This window comes from Hyperolius riggenbachi, chromosome 4 (genome assembly GCF_040937935.1).
Source record: "Hyperolius riggenbachi isolate aHypRig1 chromosome 4, aHypRig1.pri, whole genome shotgun sequence".
Classification (NCBI taxonomy): domain Eukaryota; kingdom Metazoa; phylum Chordata; class Amphibia; order Anura; family Hyperoliidae; genus Hyperolius; species Hyperolius riggenbachi.
The window spans coordinates 48,633,371-48,651,219 of NC_090649.1; the positions used below are offsets into that span (position 1 = coordinate 48,633,371).

Here is a 17,849-nt window from a genome sequence, read left to right on the forward strand (position 1 = left end):
CTGTGGTGAAATCATCCTATTTTCACCTTAAGAACATTGCAAAAATCAAGCACCTCATCCCCCCAGAAGATCTACCAACCTTAGTCCATGCCTTCATCACATCCCGACTGGACTACTGCAATGCTCTCTACACTGGCCTTCCAAAAAAGGTCTTGTACCGCCTACAGCTGATACAGAATACTGCTGCCAGACTGCTAACCAACCAACCCCGTCACTGCCACATAACGCCAGTCCAGCACTACCTTCACTGGCTACCTATAGAATGGAGGGTCCTATTCAAGATCGGCCTATTGACATTTAAATCCCTGAATAATCTGGGCCCTGGATACATGAGAGATATGTTGCAGCTGCGTAGCAATCCCCGCATTCTCAGATCCACAGGTTCTAATAATCTAGTCATACCTAGAGCCCACTTGGAAACTTTTGGTCCCAGAGCTTTATGTCATGCTGCCCCTACGTTTTGGAACTCCTTACCTCAACAGATCAGGACAGCTCCATCCCTGGACGTGTTTAAATCCAGACTGAAAACCCACCTGTTCAGTTTGGCATTTGCAGAAATATAACTTTTGTTGTGTGAATACTTCATCCTACTAATTACTGAATCTGAGAGAGCCTAAGCGCTTTGAGTCCTATGGGAGAAAAGCGCTATAGAAATGTTATTGTATTGTATTGTATTGTATGCGAGGATGGACGGTAAGATGAAAGCTGCTCCGCTGCAAACTTTACTCTGCAAACAGGGGGACACGAGGGCACATTCGGAGGGAGGGAGGGAGGTAGGAATGTATGAATGTATGTGATCTCAGATTGGCGGCTGGCGCCTCAATATTTTTTTTTTTAATTTTCGTAAACAATCTTTATGGCATGCGGGACTAGGGGAGTTTTGGGGGTGTGGTTAGGGATGTGGCCTAATTGTCTCAGTTTCCTTTTCCAAAATGTTGGGAGGTCATCCGAATAGGTGTTATTCAGATTTCATCCAGTTAATTACATCACCTGTGCGGGTGGGCAAGTGGGGGTTAATCTTACCCATGAGTCGTCATCTTCACTCCGTCCCTCGGCACCTCCTACGATGCGTTCCAAAATGCTGTCATGTGACTATACACTTCCTCCTTCAACCCGGAAGTGTTTGTAATCACGTGACGGCGGATTGGAACGCATCGTGGGGATGTACTGTTCAGGTTCTCTAGATGCGGAGTGTTAGTGTTTGTGTAAAGGCAGCAATAAAAAATATCCAGGTAGGAGGATGGCTTTAATTCCCATATCTGTTTTTATTTTATTTATTTTTTGCTTTGCATTGACATATGTTGAACTATAATGAAAACGGTAAATCTTTCTACACAGACAGGCAGATTATAAATGGCTGCTAATGATTAATGCGGATATATTGCTTCAATGATTTTGCTCCTGGAAGGAGATATGGAAGATGCACTGCGGTTTATAAATGGCAGCGCACAGCTTTGCCTGAATTCCTTGGGGCTGATTCACAAAGCTTTTCTCTTGAATTATCTCACCTCACTTCTCACCGGAGGGTGGGGAACATCTGTACACAGGCTCGTTTCTCGAGCAAGGCGGCCACAGGCAGCCGCCTTGGCCAAGTTCAGTATAGCATGTTTACGTACCTTAATTCCCCTGCCGGTATGATTATTTCCAGATTTTAGGGTCTAAAAGCGGTACAATTGTTTCACATGCTTTTAGATCCTAAAAGCAGGAAAAAAAATCATACCACCGTGAGATCTGGGGCAGCCCTGCACCTACTCACCTCCGTGGGATCCAGCGCTGCAATTCTGCTTCTGTCTACCGGGTGGTGCTGTAAACCTGTAGTAAGATCACTGTCAAACGGACAGACAAACTGCGATCTCACCCAAGGGATCCAGAGCCTCCGAGGACCGGAAGTAGAATGGCTGCCAGCGTCTGGATCCCGGGGGAGGTAAGTTGAAACAAATGCATGCGCTGCACATACAGTCTCCCCATACCATGCAGCAGCTACCCCGGGTCAGGCTCAGGATTACCGCTGCAGGCTTCTTCTTTCCACCCCAAGCCTGACTCGGGGTTACTGCCAGGGAGGTTAAAGGTTGTACTAGGTACCTAGGTTAAAGACAAAAGAAATACCGAGAGCCCAATATAGTGTAGTATGCAAAACAAGGGGTTGTAAATGAAAAGTATATAATGTATATACTCACAAACGTGGGTTACCGCCTAGGTAACCACTGTATAGGCAGGTGAGGAGATTAGACCTGTCCTCACTCAGGATTAAAAGTTGCTCTCTGTAGATAAGGAAAAAATGGGCATCAACCCCTCCACCAGGGGTGGATATTGATAATGTAAGAGTGAACAGAGGTGCCAGCAGGATAAAAGGTTCTAAAAGGCTTAAAATCCCTCAGGAGGTTGTGGTGGACTCGCCTCCCCGAAGCAGACAAGATACCGTCAGTTTTATGACAACAGGTTTATTAATATACTCCAAAACAAACAGTGCAACGCGTTTCACGGGTATGTTCCCGCTTCCTCAGGCAATAAACAGATAGGAGTACACAGTATAGTCTCAAGGTCACGAATAGCGCCTCTCTCTCTCAGAGGCGCTATTTGTGACCTTCAGACTATACTGTGTACTCCTATCTGTTTATTGCCTGAGGAAGCGGGAACATACCTGTGAAACGCGTTGCACTGTTTGAATTGGAGTATATTAATAAACCTGTTGTCATAAAACTGACGGTATCTTGTCTGCTTCGGGGAGGCGAGTCCACCACCACCTCCTGAGGGATTTTAAGCCTTTTAGAACCTTTTATCCTGCTGGCGCCTCTGTTCACTCTTACATTAGGTACCTAGGTTGTACTAAGCAATAACTTTAATGTAAAGTTCTTTTAAAGTTTCAGGGACAGTAACTTACCTGCTTGCCCATAAATCACTATTCTTCTAAAACTCCAACCCCCCATCTGCAAATCTGCCGTGGCCATTTTTAGCCATACTGTTTTGGAAGCTCTGTGGCCACATCCAGCTGCATTGCCACGGCCCACCCCAGATCAGCAGCCACCCATTAGGTCTTGGCTGCCGAGCTGGTGGTGGGCTAAGTCTACACAGGTGAGGTTGGACACAGTGCTTCGCCAACACTTCAGGGAAAAAAAACACGCCACAGCGGTTTTGCAAGTGGGGCGGAGTTTCAAACGAGTACTTGACGGCCGAGCGGGTGAGTTAGTTTCTTTGGCAACAGCCGATTCTAGAAGAGCTTTAAAATAGCTTTTTATTAAATTAATTTCAGATTACAGCCTTGGTTGTCTTTTAACGAGAGCTAACTGGTAATATAAACATGTAAGGAAAGCTAATTTATGAGATAATATGATAAGAAGACATAAGTCATGAGTTAGTAAGATGATTCATGAAATAAGCTTTGTGAATCTACCTCCCTGCCTGGCTCCCACTAAAATGACATTCAGACCAGTTGCATGCCTCATATTGGTGGTGCAAACACCACAGAAATCAGCCTTCATATGACCCTGCGACAGGGTCATATGCATAGCACCACCTCCTGGCTAGTGATGCAATCCTTGCTGGGCAGGAAGTACAGGAAGTACGTCACTGGGATTCCCATCGGTCCACACATGCGCGCCGCGTCACACCATGTTGTGCACACTTACAGTGTCATCCATTAACTTGCATTACTGCATAAACCATACGGTAGACACGGATCATGCACTAACACGCTGCGGCCTTTGCATCGGTATTGCAGCGATTTAGCTACTTCCGGTGCTCTGTATCTCATCGCCACAGACTTGCATGGCCCTTGCAGGGGGCATGTGGCGGGGAAGAGTAACACGGTGCAGCTCATTATTATTAGTGATGGTCATGTCTAGTAAATCTCATGGAGAAGCACGTGATCAGTTTGGTCAGGCGATGTAAGTATGTAAGTCTCTGATTTGCCAGTCATGATCATCAGAGGCGTAGCTAGGCTTTTCAGCGCCCGGGGACACAGACAGTTTTTGCGCCCCCGGACCTCCCCTCCCCTGGACAAATTGGGCGTGGCCATGCCTCAGAATGTGGGAGTGGTCATGGGTGGATCCAAATGTAAAAATGCTGTTTAGATAGCCAGATGTGCTCCCCTTCAGGTAGCCAGATGTGCATCCCTTCCCCATGTTTAGATAGCCAGATGTACCCCATATAGTTAGCCAGATGTGCCCCCCTTGTTCTGATGCTGTTAACACTCCTGCACTCCTCTGTAGAGGGAGGGAGAGAAGCAGGGGCACTTCGGGCAGTCAACGCATTGCCTCTCACTCACTTGGGGGGTGTGGTGGCCATGCTCTGGGCCCCCCCTTACAGTGTTGAGCCCGGGGACATGTGTCTCTCCCTTGCCCACCCATAGCTATGCCTCTGATGATCATGTGCTAAAGCAAGATGAGATCACAGCAAATCAAAGCTTTGCAAATCTATCAGTTGATCAAACAAATCACATACTGCTCCATGAGTTCTACTCGACATGGCTATCACTAATTATCACAGAGTTAGTCTAAAGGCTGTCCTGTTGCCCAACATCTTGATTTCACCCTCAGGTTTCTTCCCCAGGATCACAGCTGCTTAGATGGAGTTCCTGGTTTTCAAGCAAGATTTGGAAGTGGTCATTTCCATCCTGGTGAGATATCCAATTTTTGTTTTCTGACCACCAATGCTCCGCTGCAAATATGCAGCTGCACTAAACGGAACTCTGTTTGGGCTAAAGCCTGTGGCTTCATTCACCATATAGGACTCCTTTTCAGCCCTCAGGTAGATCACTCACCTCATACACGACACAGCCATATTATTCCTGAAGGAACCCAGGACAGCTTGGGAAGGTCCAGTCTGTGGGAGGTGATAGAAGTAGCCATAGCCAGAACTGCACACCCAGTTATCCTGAAAAGTAATGGCACAGTGCATCAGACATCTACTATAGCAGCCATATTTAGATCTGACAATATCTATAATGCCCACATTCGGTGTCCAGCTGACGGGTTGCAAATTGTAGCATTCACTAATGATAGCACAGCATGTCACGCTCCCACTGTGGAGTCACTACACTGTTACTGTGAGATGCACTGGTGTGATTGTTAAAGTGTAACTGTCGGGCATAAAATCAAAAATCAATTCTTTATTTTTATCTGGTAAACCAGTAATAAGGTTGCTAACCAGGCAATCCAAAAGTTAAAATCACCATTACTTTTCTTGTGGGTAAATGATCATTCCCCAGTTTACCTGACCAGTTTACCTGACTCGTATTTGTTACATTGCCCCACAAAGGAAGTTGCAGGGCATGCTGGGTTGACTTTTTTTGCTTCTTTACTTTCCCTTCAGACTTAACTAATGCAGCCTGATTGGCTGAAGCCTCTCCCCCCCTGTTTTCCCCTCCCACACCTCTGTTCCTCTCTGATTGGCCAATATTTCTCATGCTGAGACAATGCACTTTCTATTGCAGAGCTGGGTGGGAGTGTCTGAAGACTGGTAGGTGGGCGGGCAATGCATACACAATCAGGCAGAGAAGGATAAGGGAGGAAATGACATCAGGATTGGCTTCAAGATAGACAGAGTTAAAATGGAGAATCATAAGAAGGATTTTCTCTTTTTTTTTTACTATAGAAAAATCACTAAAATCAAAACGTGGACAGTACAATACATGTGTTATGTAAGTAGAGCAAGTTTTTATCTACAGTACTTATATATGTGGAATTTTTTTCTGAGATAGTATGGCTGGCAGCACATCTTTAAATCAAACCTGAACTACAAAATAAAAGTCAAAATTAACATCCACACATTATACTTATCTCCCTTGTAGACTACCCATCAATCTCTTTTTCATCTCCTGCGTCCTGTTTGTCTACTGTGATCAATGGAATTCTCCATCCTCCATTCTAAAATGGCAATGACCCCATAACAACTTCTGGGTCAGCACTCCATTAACCTATAATATCGCCCGCTAGAGCCATAGGGAAACATGGACATTAGCTTGCATATCAGTTGTACTTTCAGTTATAACTGACAGTAACTGATGGAGTGGGGAAGGGCCCTAAGGTTTCCAGTTCTGACTCGATCTAGTCTGAACTGGAGAAACAGCTGGCGAGGAACACTCCTTTGTAGGTACACCATGTGTTTATAATTTTACTCGGTTCAGGTTCCCTTTACCTGCAGAGGCTTGAGAATGAATTGTTATTTGACTTCACTGATTGAGTAAAGGATAATTAAACTTTGCTCATAATGAAGTCCTGGGTGACAGACAATCACCAGCGTTCAGGCACCCTCTGTGGCTGGGTAGTGTAATGGTGTAATGGTTAAGGGCTCTGCTTCTGACACAGGAGACCAGGGTTCGAATCTTGGCTCTGCCTGTTCAGTAAGCCAGCACTTATTCAGTAGAAGACCTTAGGCAAGTCTTCCTAACACTGCTACTGCCTATAGAGCGCGCTAGTGGAGCTCTGGCGCTTTGAGTCCGCCAGGAGAAAAGCACGATATAAATGTTCTGTGTCTTGTCTCTGTTCCCTTCTGGAAGAAATGGTGATGGTGTGTACCACATTCCAACTGACTACTTCTGTTTTAATATGGAAAACAAAAAAACAAAAAAAAAAATTTGAGAGCCCCCAATAGTGTATTATTGATGATGGTGGATAAATTGTAGCAGCAAATTGAAATATACTCACAAGTGTGAGTTGCCAAGGTTCAGGCAACCACTATATGCACATGAGGGGATATTAGACCTGTCCCCACTCAGGTTAAGAAGTCGCTCTCCTCCGTAGAAGGAAACAAGGGTGTGCACACCCATCCACCAGGTGGATCACAATAGCATACAGAAGTAACAGAGGCGCCAACAGGATAAAATATCATAAATGTAAAACAAAATAAGATGGGGTAAGAGTGGACTTACCTCCCTAAGACAAACGCAACGATTCTATATGATCAAAAGTTTTAATTCTTACTCCAAAAAAAAGCACAGCGCCATGACACAGCTCGCAAAACTAGAACTTGCAAATTGATATAGTATAAAGAAACATAAAACGGAAAAACAATACCTCTTTATTTCCAAATAAAATATTACTGTATGTATACATTGTACTAGGAACATAATTTAAATGTTGTAATAACCGGGACAAACAGGCAGATAAAACATGTGGGTTTTATCTAACGTAGCACATTTTGTTTTAGAACTAGGAAGGCTGAAACCTGAGAAATATTTTTTTCAGTTTTTTTTCTTCTCATTCCCTTTAAAACGCATATAAAATAAAATAATTTTTAGCAAAAAGTACGGCCCAAAGAAAGCCTAATTTATGGTGAAAAAAAGATATATAGATCATTTTGGAGTGATAAGTAGCGATTAAGTTAATGGCGAATTAATGTGAGAAGCGTGATTGGTAAATCTCGTTTTTAAATGATACCTTAGCACAAGTATACATTTAAAAATGGGAGAGCAGGCATGTGTAGCGGGCTCTCCTCATTCCCACCGCTCCTCCCATTCTTCTCCGTCCCCTTCCGTTACTCTGTACTAACCCCCCCATACGTACTTCCTGGTCGGGAGGGTCGGAGTGGCCTGTGCAGGTGCTGCCCGGGCAACAGGCGTCCTTGATCATGCATATTACACATGCTTGCTCCCACCATTTTGAAATCTATATTTGCGCTAAGTTATCCTCTAAGGGGGACTAACCTGTGTTGGGGAAGTTGTTAAAAAACAGTGTGCTGTGTTTGGTAGAAATAGATCCTTCTGTGATCCGATTCAGATCAGAGAGGGATTGATTGTTCTGCAATCTATGGGCTGGATTCACTAAACCATGATAACTCAAATATCACACCTTATGAAAAGATATCACACCTTATCAAAGATATCACACCTTATCAAAGATATCACACCTTATCAAAGATATCACATTTTATGAAAAGATATCACACCTTATCAAAGATATCACACCTTATCAAAGATATCACACCTTATGTAAAGATATCACACCTTATCAAAGTTAACACGCCTTATCAGAGTAGCATACCAAGCGCTACAAACCCGCAGGGGCTCAGGGCAGGACCAGTGACATTGCCATTTAGCAGGCATAACTTCATAGTGCTCACTATGCTACTCTGATAAGGCGTGTTAACTTTGATAATGTGTGATATCTTTGATAAGGTATGATATCTTTTATAAGGTGTGATATCGTTGATAAGGTGTGATATCGTTGATAAGGTGTGATATTTGAGTTATTACAGTTTAGTGAATCAAGACCCTTATTAAAGTTAACACGCCTTATCAGAGTAGCATAGCGAGCGCTACAAACCTGCAGGGGCTCAGGGCAGAACGAGTGTCATTGCCAATTAGCAGGCATAAGTTCGTAGCGCTCGCTATGCTACTCTGATAAGTGTTAACTTTGATAAGGTGTGATATTTGCGTTATCACGGTTTAGTGAATCAAGCCCTATGTGTGTATGGTTTCCTTCGCAGACCGGCAGAGCAGACCTTATGTCATGTTATTTCCTCTCGTTTTCTTGCTGAATTACCTTCCAGTAGTCTGAAGTTTTCCTCATATGACACTTTTCCTCCCAGCCTCCCCAGTCCGCAGGATTCCCTCCTGAGTAGCACCTGAACCTGCCACCGGCGGTAACTAAAGTCGAGGGTTTTGCTCTTTTTTCCAGCTGATTGGCTCTGTAGCCCTTGGTTAATAGATAAGAAGGATTCCTTCCTCGCCGTTCAGGATATATAGAAGCTCTCCAAACTTCGTCATTTACACGGTCTGTTTCCACATCAGCACTGGCGCTTTAGGCAGAAGCGCGTTCCAAAATTACCTTATGCCATTTTCCAAATTGCACTCCTGCCGCAGGAACGCACTTTGTGTGACTCCGGTCATTAAATTGGCTCTTACGTATTGGCGCAATCCCTCGTATTGATGGAGGTTTAGGCAAGCAGAGAAATTTGTGTAGAAATCAATTTCCGATTCTGATTTCAATGCCCTTTTTATGACGTTCTGCAGGTTAAATTTTAGGTGAAAGTGAGAAGTGTAAGAAGGCCGCGGGACGGCGCGAGATATCCTCATACGCTCCCAGACGCCGGGGCCGAGAGGGCGCCCATTTATCAGGTGCAGTGCAGGTAGCGAAAGCCTGACCTCCTCTGACCCGGCATGAACTCTCAGCGCTGTGGAAGATCCGCGCTATATGAATACTAAATAATAATAGTGCCTTATTCAACTCCCCCCCCCACACACACACACGTTTCCTAATCCTATAATGCCCTCCCCCAAGCATACCTGTTTCATCATAAGAAAGGCCCGTGCTTTCCAGCACTTTCTGTGACAATTAATAATACACAACAACAGCAGGCAGATAAGTGGGGCGTGGCAGGGGTCACAGTAGGCTGTGAGATTGAACCTGATCTTACAACTACCACAGGCCCGGATTTACCTCAGAGGAGCCTATAGGCACAGATGTTCTGGCACCCTAGACTCCGCCCTCCATAAATCTACAAATCCTCGCCGAACCACACAACTAATGTGCTGGCTGGCCTAGCTGTCACTTCACCCTTACTTCCCTTGCCCGTCATAGGTAGCTACAGGTGCCCCTTAAGGTACCCAGATGTACCCTCAATATTAAGTAGCTAGAGGTGTCCCTGACTGAAGGGAGATCTGGTCAGTTAAATTCCCGAGAGCAGATTGAGTAAAATCTTATTTACTATCTCATCAGGACTCTGCATAGGGAAGGAGGGAGGCACTTTTCATCATCAGGCGCCTGCAGGCACGTGCCTACAGTACGTGCCTACAGTACCTTATGGTAAATCTGGCCCTGACTACCACAGCATAGCAAAGTGGTTAAGAATAGATTGTGATTTCCCCAGAGCTCCCTCTGCTGACTGGAAGTGATAGGAAAGACAAGTTCATGGGCAATGATGATGAAGTAGTATTTTACTGAAGATGTACCTAATGTAAAAAAATAAATAAAATAAAAAAAGCATACTTAAAAAAAGCTATGAGGTGATTCCTTTCAAACATCCAATTCCATACAGGGAAGGTGTTTTCTCTAAAGTTCCCACTGATATATATGGTAAAATACATGAGAAGGTGCTTCGTCTCTGGTTCACTTTAAGCCTGGTACACACCTTCCATTTTTATTGGACAATGTTTTGGGCCAATTTTACCACCTCCATGTATTAGGAGGGTCAACAGATTTTGACTGCTATGAACACATTGGGCTCGATTCAGTAAACGGTACTAACCCAGTTAGCACGCCTAAAGGCTTTGGGCGTGCTAAATAGGGTGCTAAGTAGTTAGCACATACAAACTACATAGCACCGTAGTTTGCACATGCAAACTTAGCACCGTAGTTAGCACATGCAAACTACTACTTAGCACCGTGCTAACTAGGGTGCTAAGCTCCATGGTTAGATACCCCTGGTCTTGCTAATTATGATCTTGTAAAAGATAGAATATTTGGAAATTTAAATTCAATCTGAGCTCTATATATTATGTGACGATCATTATATTATTGTTAACAATATCTCTCATCTTCCACAGTGATAATAGATGCTGAAGTTACTGTTGGAAAAGTTAGGAGGTGCACTGCTACACTGCATATTCTGTCATATGTTCCTTTTCTTTGTTGAATAAACACTGATTTTTTTTAAAAAACTAGGGTGCTAAGTAGTTTACATGTGCTAACTACGGTGCTAAGTAGTTTACATGTGCTAACTACGGTGCTAAGTAGTTTGCATGTGCTAACTACTTAGCACGTGCAAAGCATGTTAGCACATGCAAAGTGGCTTTTCACTGGTGTGCTAACAGTTAGCACCCTTTTCAGAATCAAGCCCATTGTGTAGATAAACCCTCATACTGTATGGAGGTGGTAAAATCAGTCAGAGAGTTAGTAAAATTGGCCAAACATTGGCCAATCAAAACAATACCATTCTTACAATACCCCCACTCCCTGAGTCTTCCTACCTCTAGGCTGACGGCAGGTGACTGGATGTAGATTGCGGCTGGAGACAGAGCCTCAATGTTGGAGAGTCCGCTGCTTCCTGACATCTTCATCAGAAGGTTGTGCCTGATCCTCAGAGGTCCACGCACATCTTCTCCTGCAAGGCAGCACAGACACAAGCTGCTAGAGAGGAGTGAGGAGATGCCACTAAATCCAGCTTGCATGCACCCGTATGCAAGTGGGGTCAGGCCAAGTAAATGAACTCCCTGTTGTGTTTAGTTGTGTTTGATTGGCCCCTTTCCTTAGCTGCAAACAATCTGCATTATATATTTGCAAGCAAACTGGCTTAATTAGCTTCTCATTGTGCCTCTCCACAAGTAACACCTAATAATAAATGGCAGCTTTCTAAGTACACACAAAGAGTTTGCAGATTACAAAGATTTGTAGGTCATAACAACTACAACAAACCAGGACAAAGTGGAAGACTTGCACTCTGCCATAAGGAACTTTTCTAAAACGCCATCGGATCGGGTCCATCAGAAAATGATGCAGGGAGAAAAATGGCGCACCGTTCTGCCGATAAATGTATTATAAAACGCTATTTACCATTTTAATGTAAATCCAATAAAACGGTAAATTTCGTTTTATGATACATTTATTGCAGAGCGGTGCACCATGAAAAAATGCAGGGGGCTGCTAGTATAGTCAGCGGGGGTTGGGGGAGAGAGGCAGCGGGACACTGGAGGGCCTAGGCATCGGATGTGTGCAGAGCCATACGTTACCTTGTCCCGGGCCGGCGATCGCTCCTTCCCTCCGCTCCTTCACTTCTTTCATTAGTTTGCTGTAGTCCTGCAGCTGGCCAATCACCATGCGGAGACTGAAGCCACATGGTGATTGGCCGGGTGCAGGACTACAGCAAACGAATGGAAGAAGTGAAGGTGCGGAGGGAAGGAGTGATCGGCGGCTCGGGACAAGGTAATGTATGCATATTACACACATCCTCACCTGATGCCTATTCCCTTCAGTGTCCCGCTGCTTCTCTCCCCCCCGACTCCCGCTGCCCTCTGCATATTTGAACACTTATAACGCTATTTAGCGTTATAAGTGTAAGGCACACTGCCTGCGCCATTTTTTAACACTTATAGCGCTAAATAGCGTTATATAATGTAAGTCTATGCGGCGCCCTTTTAATTCCCCTGGTGCTGTGCTCCATTTTTAACTGACACGCATCGGATCATCAACTGACGGAGCTTCCGTTCCTACTGCGTGACTTTCCACTCTCCTCCCCGCCCAAAGCACCTATCGCGCCCACCCATGCTGGCAGCCTAGAGCACCCATAGCACCCAGATATACCCTGCAAATTTGGTGTTTCAATCACGTTTGGGGGCTTTGCTATTAACCGCTAAAGTCGGCGGCCATTAACCCATTTCCCACACTTGCCATTAGACCTTCAAAATCGATTTTCTCCAAAACAATAAGGTCTTTTTTAAAAAAAAAAAAATGTCCTCTGGTTCTTACTGTCCTCCCTAACATACCCTGCAAATATGGTGTTTCTACCTAGTTCGGGGCCTTTGCTATTAACCACTATAGATGATGCCCATTAACCAATTTCCCACACTCAGCAGAAAGACTTACTGTAAAACTCAATTTTCTCCAAAACTATAAGGTATTTTTGAAAAAGAAATTCTAGCACTTACAGGGGCTTTGCTATAAACCACTAAAGTCTGCAGCTGTTTGCCTGCCATTCAAGTCTTTGGAGCCCGCCACAAACAGACGATTCGCGAACATTTGCAGTAATTTCTCGTTCGCGTACGCAGATTTGATGTTTGCTACATCACTACTCACCAACAACCAGCCCATGACCTTGAATGTTGTAAAAGATATTCTCCTCAATGGTGAAGTGTGAGATCCCCGACAGCATGATACCCCGAGCGAACGAGTTCATCACAACACTCTGCCGTATATAGGAACCTGCAGCAAGAGCAGAGCATGTAATGTTATCACGCAAACCCCAATGCTCGAGAATGCATTTCATACAATATCCTGGTCCCATATAATGTGACTATTTCTGGTCGCTGCCCACTAGAAGCAGAGGAGAGGAGGCAGAGGTATCGGGATGGTTGGGGACCAGAGGACGTGGACGTAGGCTGCAGAGTTCAAGCTATCTAAAGGAGCAATATGATGCCCCCCATGGATCGTTGTGTAACTGTGTCCTATTGCAATTGTCTCTCTATCAAAAAAGTAAAATGCACCTCAAATATATCGATCCCCTTTTCCTGGGAAGGGGCATATATCTGGGGGGGGGGGGGGAGATAGCCCCTTACCCTTAACAATGGACAATTTCAATACCCCTTACAAATTACCCCCACCCCGCCCGATGTCAAGACACATGTGGACTGGTATTGCTCAGAGACAAGAGCCTGATGCTTATTACGGTAAGCCCACCTGTCAACATGTCAATGTATTATTAGAGGCTCACCAGGCACACATCCCTAAAATATATATTGAAACCCTTTCGGCATGTTGAAGAAGTTCAGTAATATAGCGAAAAAAATATATGCTTCAATCCACCAAGCCCTGCTCGGGTAGTCTCACCAGCAGTGGAGCAGGTCAGGCAGGAAGATGGGAGTCTTCCTGCAAGCGGAGTGCATGAGTCTGGGAATTTTCTGTCCAGTGTATCCCCGCATCCCTTTAGTATACATGCTAACTACAAGGAGCTATTCTATGTACCAGTATATAGATATGCACATCTAAAGGGATACAGAAAAGCCTTTTTTAAATGTCTCATTTTCCTGCTCTGTCCTACTCAAGATCTGCCCGCCAGTGCATTGGATCAAACGGGATGAGAAGCAGGGTTGTGTGGCTCTCCCTATTGGCTGTCTGCTACATCTGTCAACTTTGACCATCTGGAGATTGTAAGTTACCAGCTGGTCAGAGGTGGAGACAAATACCTAACACTTTTGCTTGATTTACCGAATTCTTTAATCTTTGTGAATTGCAATTTCTTGAGGTATTTACTGCTCAAGTTGATAATTTACCTCACTAATCAGTAATTTTAGTGAATTGGCATTTGGCAAGGTGATCGGTAAAATCAGCTGTTTTCTGCATTACCGAATGCGGTAATGCTTAGTGAAATGAGGCCCATATATCATCACGGACACACTACCCCACCAGCTTTCTCCTGTGTTTTTTCCTCTTCCTGGTATATCTGCGGCTATTTCAGACCCCCGCATGCTACGGATGAAGGACACTTCCTATTCTGAGTTCAGGCATGAATTAACATAGGATCTGGTGTCCTCCCTATACCAGTGTGCAAGCACATATCTTCTATGCATCCAGAGCCGGAGCTACCATAGGAAAAAATAGGCAATTGCCCCCAGGGCACCAGAGTCTGTAGGGGCCCCCAAGGTGTCCCTCCCCCATCTTAACTGTTGCTCCCCAGGGACTCTGCAGAGTCTGTTAGGTTGGGAGGTGATTGGGGGAGGGTCAGCAGCCAGTTCAGGGGCCCAGGAGGGAAATTTAGCTGCAACTAATGGCGCTTTTTGGTCGGGGGTTGTCTGTTGGGGGGCCCCCAGGCTAATTTGCCCTAGGGCCCAATTGTTACTCGAACCGGCCCTGTATGCATCTAAATCTTTGTAGCACGGTAGCACCCATCCAAGATTGTGGTTATTTATGGCAGGACAATTCTTTCATACCAGACATTGAGGCACCGCCAAAAATATTCACGGCACTGAGAGCCTTCCTGAATGCCTGGCCAGCATGGATGAACTGAACTCCTGAGATGCGTATCTGGCTTGCTTCATCTGTAGAAGCTTGGGTGGTGAAGACCAATCCCAGATCTTGAGATCCCAGAACCTTCTCACTCCTGTCATACAGGCAATCAGAGACATCTGGGTGGAGAAGAAAGATAACAATACAGTATTACTATAGCCATCTGTGCAGTAACAGCTATAATGTCATAAATGTAGTAACTACTAGAGGTTGGATCTACTCTATAGAAGATGGAAGATAATATGGAGTCTCAGGGGTGGGCTTGACCTCACAGTAGTTACCCTCTAGTTTATTTGAAAATATATATTTAAATGTAAATTAATCATGCAGGATTAATGGAAAAAAATGCAATTTTTGTAAAGGAAAAAAAAACCTGTAGCACCATTTGATAGCTCCTCCTCTTTAAAGCGGATCCGAGATGAAAAACTAACTATAACAAGTAGTAGCAGTAGGGTATTGTACCGTGTTAGCCATCAGTAAAAGCAAGAAGTTTTAAATCAGGATGATACCATTTATTGGCTAACTACAAATGAATAAGAATAAACAAGCTTTCGGCCTTGCACAAGTAACTTGTCTATATATCTTATCGAAAGTTTAGATTTACACAGCAAATCTAGCTGCAAACAGCTTTAATAGAAAATGATCATATCTTCCTGTGATACAATTACAGCAGCCATGTTGTTTGTAAACATTACACAGAGGCAGGCTTATCTGCATATTGAGCAAAAAAAATGAATCCCCCCTCCTCCTCCCTCCTCCCCTCTGCCTCTGAAATCTCTGGCTAGTAATACCTCCCTCTCCTCCTTCCCAGACTGAGCTCCCATGAGCCCTTGCTACTGCCAAGGCTCTCTGAAAACCTGTGGGCGTGGTTTATTTAGTTTATAGGGAATTAGAGTCTTAAAACAAAAACAAAAAAGTATTTGGCTTGAGGAATTCCCTATAAACAATATGAAAGGAACACGATTATGCAATGAGTAAAAGTTCACCTCGGATCCACTTGACCTCCAAGGGTTTTTAAAAATAATGAAAATATATTTAATTTTTCTATGGTAAGGTGAATAATAGGGTATTTGGATGTGGTTTTACTTTTTGGCCACAAGATGGAGATACAGAATTGTGTGTTCTAAAAATAGAAACAGAGCCAAGTGTTTATTATTTGTTTAGATTTATGTATAACAGGTGTTTGTAAACAAGGACGTAGAAAAGTGTAGCAAGGGAGGCAAAGTGCTTAACTTGGCAACTTTCTGAATCCTCAACACTCCTTACTGTCCCTGTCACTCTGAAACCATGCCTTCCAACTAAAGAGTGATAGGGTCGGCAGGGGGCATGGCTAAAGCTGACAGTATCATTGATGTTGATTCTTGGGTGCCTCAGTTGAGCCCGTCACCAGGAGCATTCTGTGCCTGCGCAGTAGTACTGCACATAAAGCTCTCGGATACGGGAGCAAGACAGAGGAGCCAGGCTGTACATGCACGATGAAGCGTGACTTGGCCAGAGTACCAAACCATCCAGCCTGGGACAGGAGCGGCCCAGGCGAGACGACGATGGACGGGATCGGGCTGGAGTAAGCCCTAGATAAGTATAAAACCTGAGATTTATTTTGTCTCAGGTTCTCTTTACGTACACACGCTCAACAAACTTAGCTGCAAACACACAATAAATGTTGTGGAAACTACTTTACCGGTGACAGAGACAAATGACAAGTCTTTCCAATGACCTTGTCCGTACACGTCCGTACACTGATACTGCAGGTGGCCAACTCATTTAAATACTGCATGCGCAAATGGAAGTGACATTATGCACGGTATGTGCACATACTATAGAACAATGTCTTTCAAACGACATTGTACACACCTGGCCAACTATACAATATGTGCCCAACAGCTGCCTCAGTTGATTCGCTGGATGATTCTGACAAAATCCCTGAAATTGGTCACTCGTCGTCGTTGTTTGGCTACATTTTTTTTTACAGGATTGTCGTCCATAATGGTCGTTTATTGCTCATTTAACCATTTAAGGACCGCAGTGATTGAAATCTACGCCCTGTTTTGGTGGGCTTTTGGCTGGCAGGGCGTAGATTTCAATCACTGTCCGCAGCGCGCATCCGCCGTTTCCGCTGCTCCCCGCCGATCGCGCCCCTCAAACCCGACGATTCTTGCCGCATTTCACAGGCTCTGCCTGTCTCTATGACGGCAGAGTCATGTGAGCGGGTCAGGAGCCGATTTCATTGGCCCCTGGCCCTGTCTTTCAATGTAAGCTGTTCCCATTGGCTTACATTGAAAAACAGGGTCAGGAGCCAATGAAAGCGGCTCCTGACCGGCTCACATGACTCTGCCGTCATAGAGACAGGCAGAGTCTATGTCCTGGGGGGCTCGGCGAGCGGCGGTGATGGCGGTTGTGGCGGGTATGTGCGGCGATTTGTCGGGATTCTGTCGGGATTGGACCAGCGGTCTCTGGTCCTTAAGTGCCCAGAGACCGCTGGTCCTTAAATGGTTAAAAGAACTTTTGTTGAGCGTGTGTTCTACATTACTTTATGGTCTTAAAGTAAACCAGAGACTTAGAAATAGAACGAATCAATACTTACCCAGAGCTTCCTCCGGCCCCATAAGCACGTGCGAAGCCCCGAGTAAGTATCAATTTGTTCTATTTTTTAGTCTCTGGTACACTTTAAAGAGGAACTCTAGTGAAAACAACAGAATGTTTGCCCATTGTAAAATCTTTCCTCTCCCTGATTTACATTCTGAACGGTATCACTGGTGGTAACATCTTTAGTTCTGGCAGTTGATCTCTGTGGAATGTTAGTGTCTGAGAGTTCTATGCAAAGAGCGAGAAAATTGCTTACTAGGCAGTTGGAAGCTGTTATTTCCCACAATGCAACAAGATTCACAGATAGCAAACTGTCAGGACCATGGTCGTGACGTCACACTGTGGGAGGGGTTTTACCACAATATGAGCCTTACAGACCCCCCCGCCCCAGTGATATATTTAAGAAAATGAAAAAAATTCTCACGTGAAAAAGGGTATCAGCTACTGATTGGGATGATATCAATTGTTGGTTAAAGTTTCTTCAGGGTTCTTTGCAGTTTCCCAGTACTCCCACAAAAAAAATTCCTACTTTGTAAATGCCTTCTGCAGGACTGTGAGAGAAATGCTGCCCCCCCTCCTCCACCCCAAAAAGTTAATAAAATAATCAAC

The 17,849-nt window shown here is 44.5% G+C and overlaps 1 protein-coding gene across 3 annotated transcripts in view; it reads right to left on the bottom strand.

Annotated features, from left to right (window-relative positions):
* The window catches only part of PKHD1 (PKHD1 ciliary IPT domain containing fibrocystin/polyductin), a 607,682-nt gene that overhangs the window by 297,901 nt on the left and 291,932 nt on the right, over positions 1 to 17,849 (bottom strand). For all 3 annotated transcript variants that reach the window (XM_068280030.1, XM_068280029.1, XM_068280031.1), the window contains exons 39-42: positions 14,579 to 14,773; positions 12,729 to 12,854; positions 10,907 to 11,040; positions 4,760 to 4,872 (exon numbers count right to left, since the gene is read on the bottom strand). In XM_068280030.1, coding sequence (XP_068136131.1) covers positions 4,760 to 4,872; positions 10,907 to 11,040; positions 12,729 to 12,854; positions 14,579 to 14,773 — 568 coding nt within the window. The remainder of the gene's footprint in view (positions 1 to 4,759; positions 4,873 to 10,906; positions 11,041 to 12,728; positions 12,855 to 14,578; positions 14,774 to 17,849) is intronic.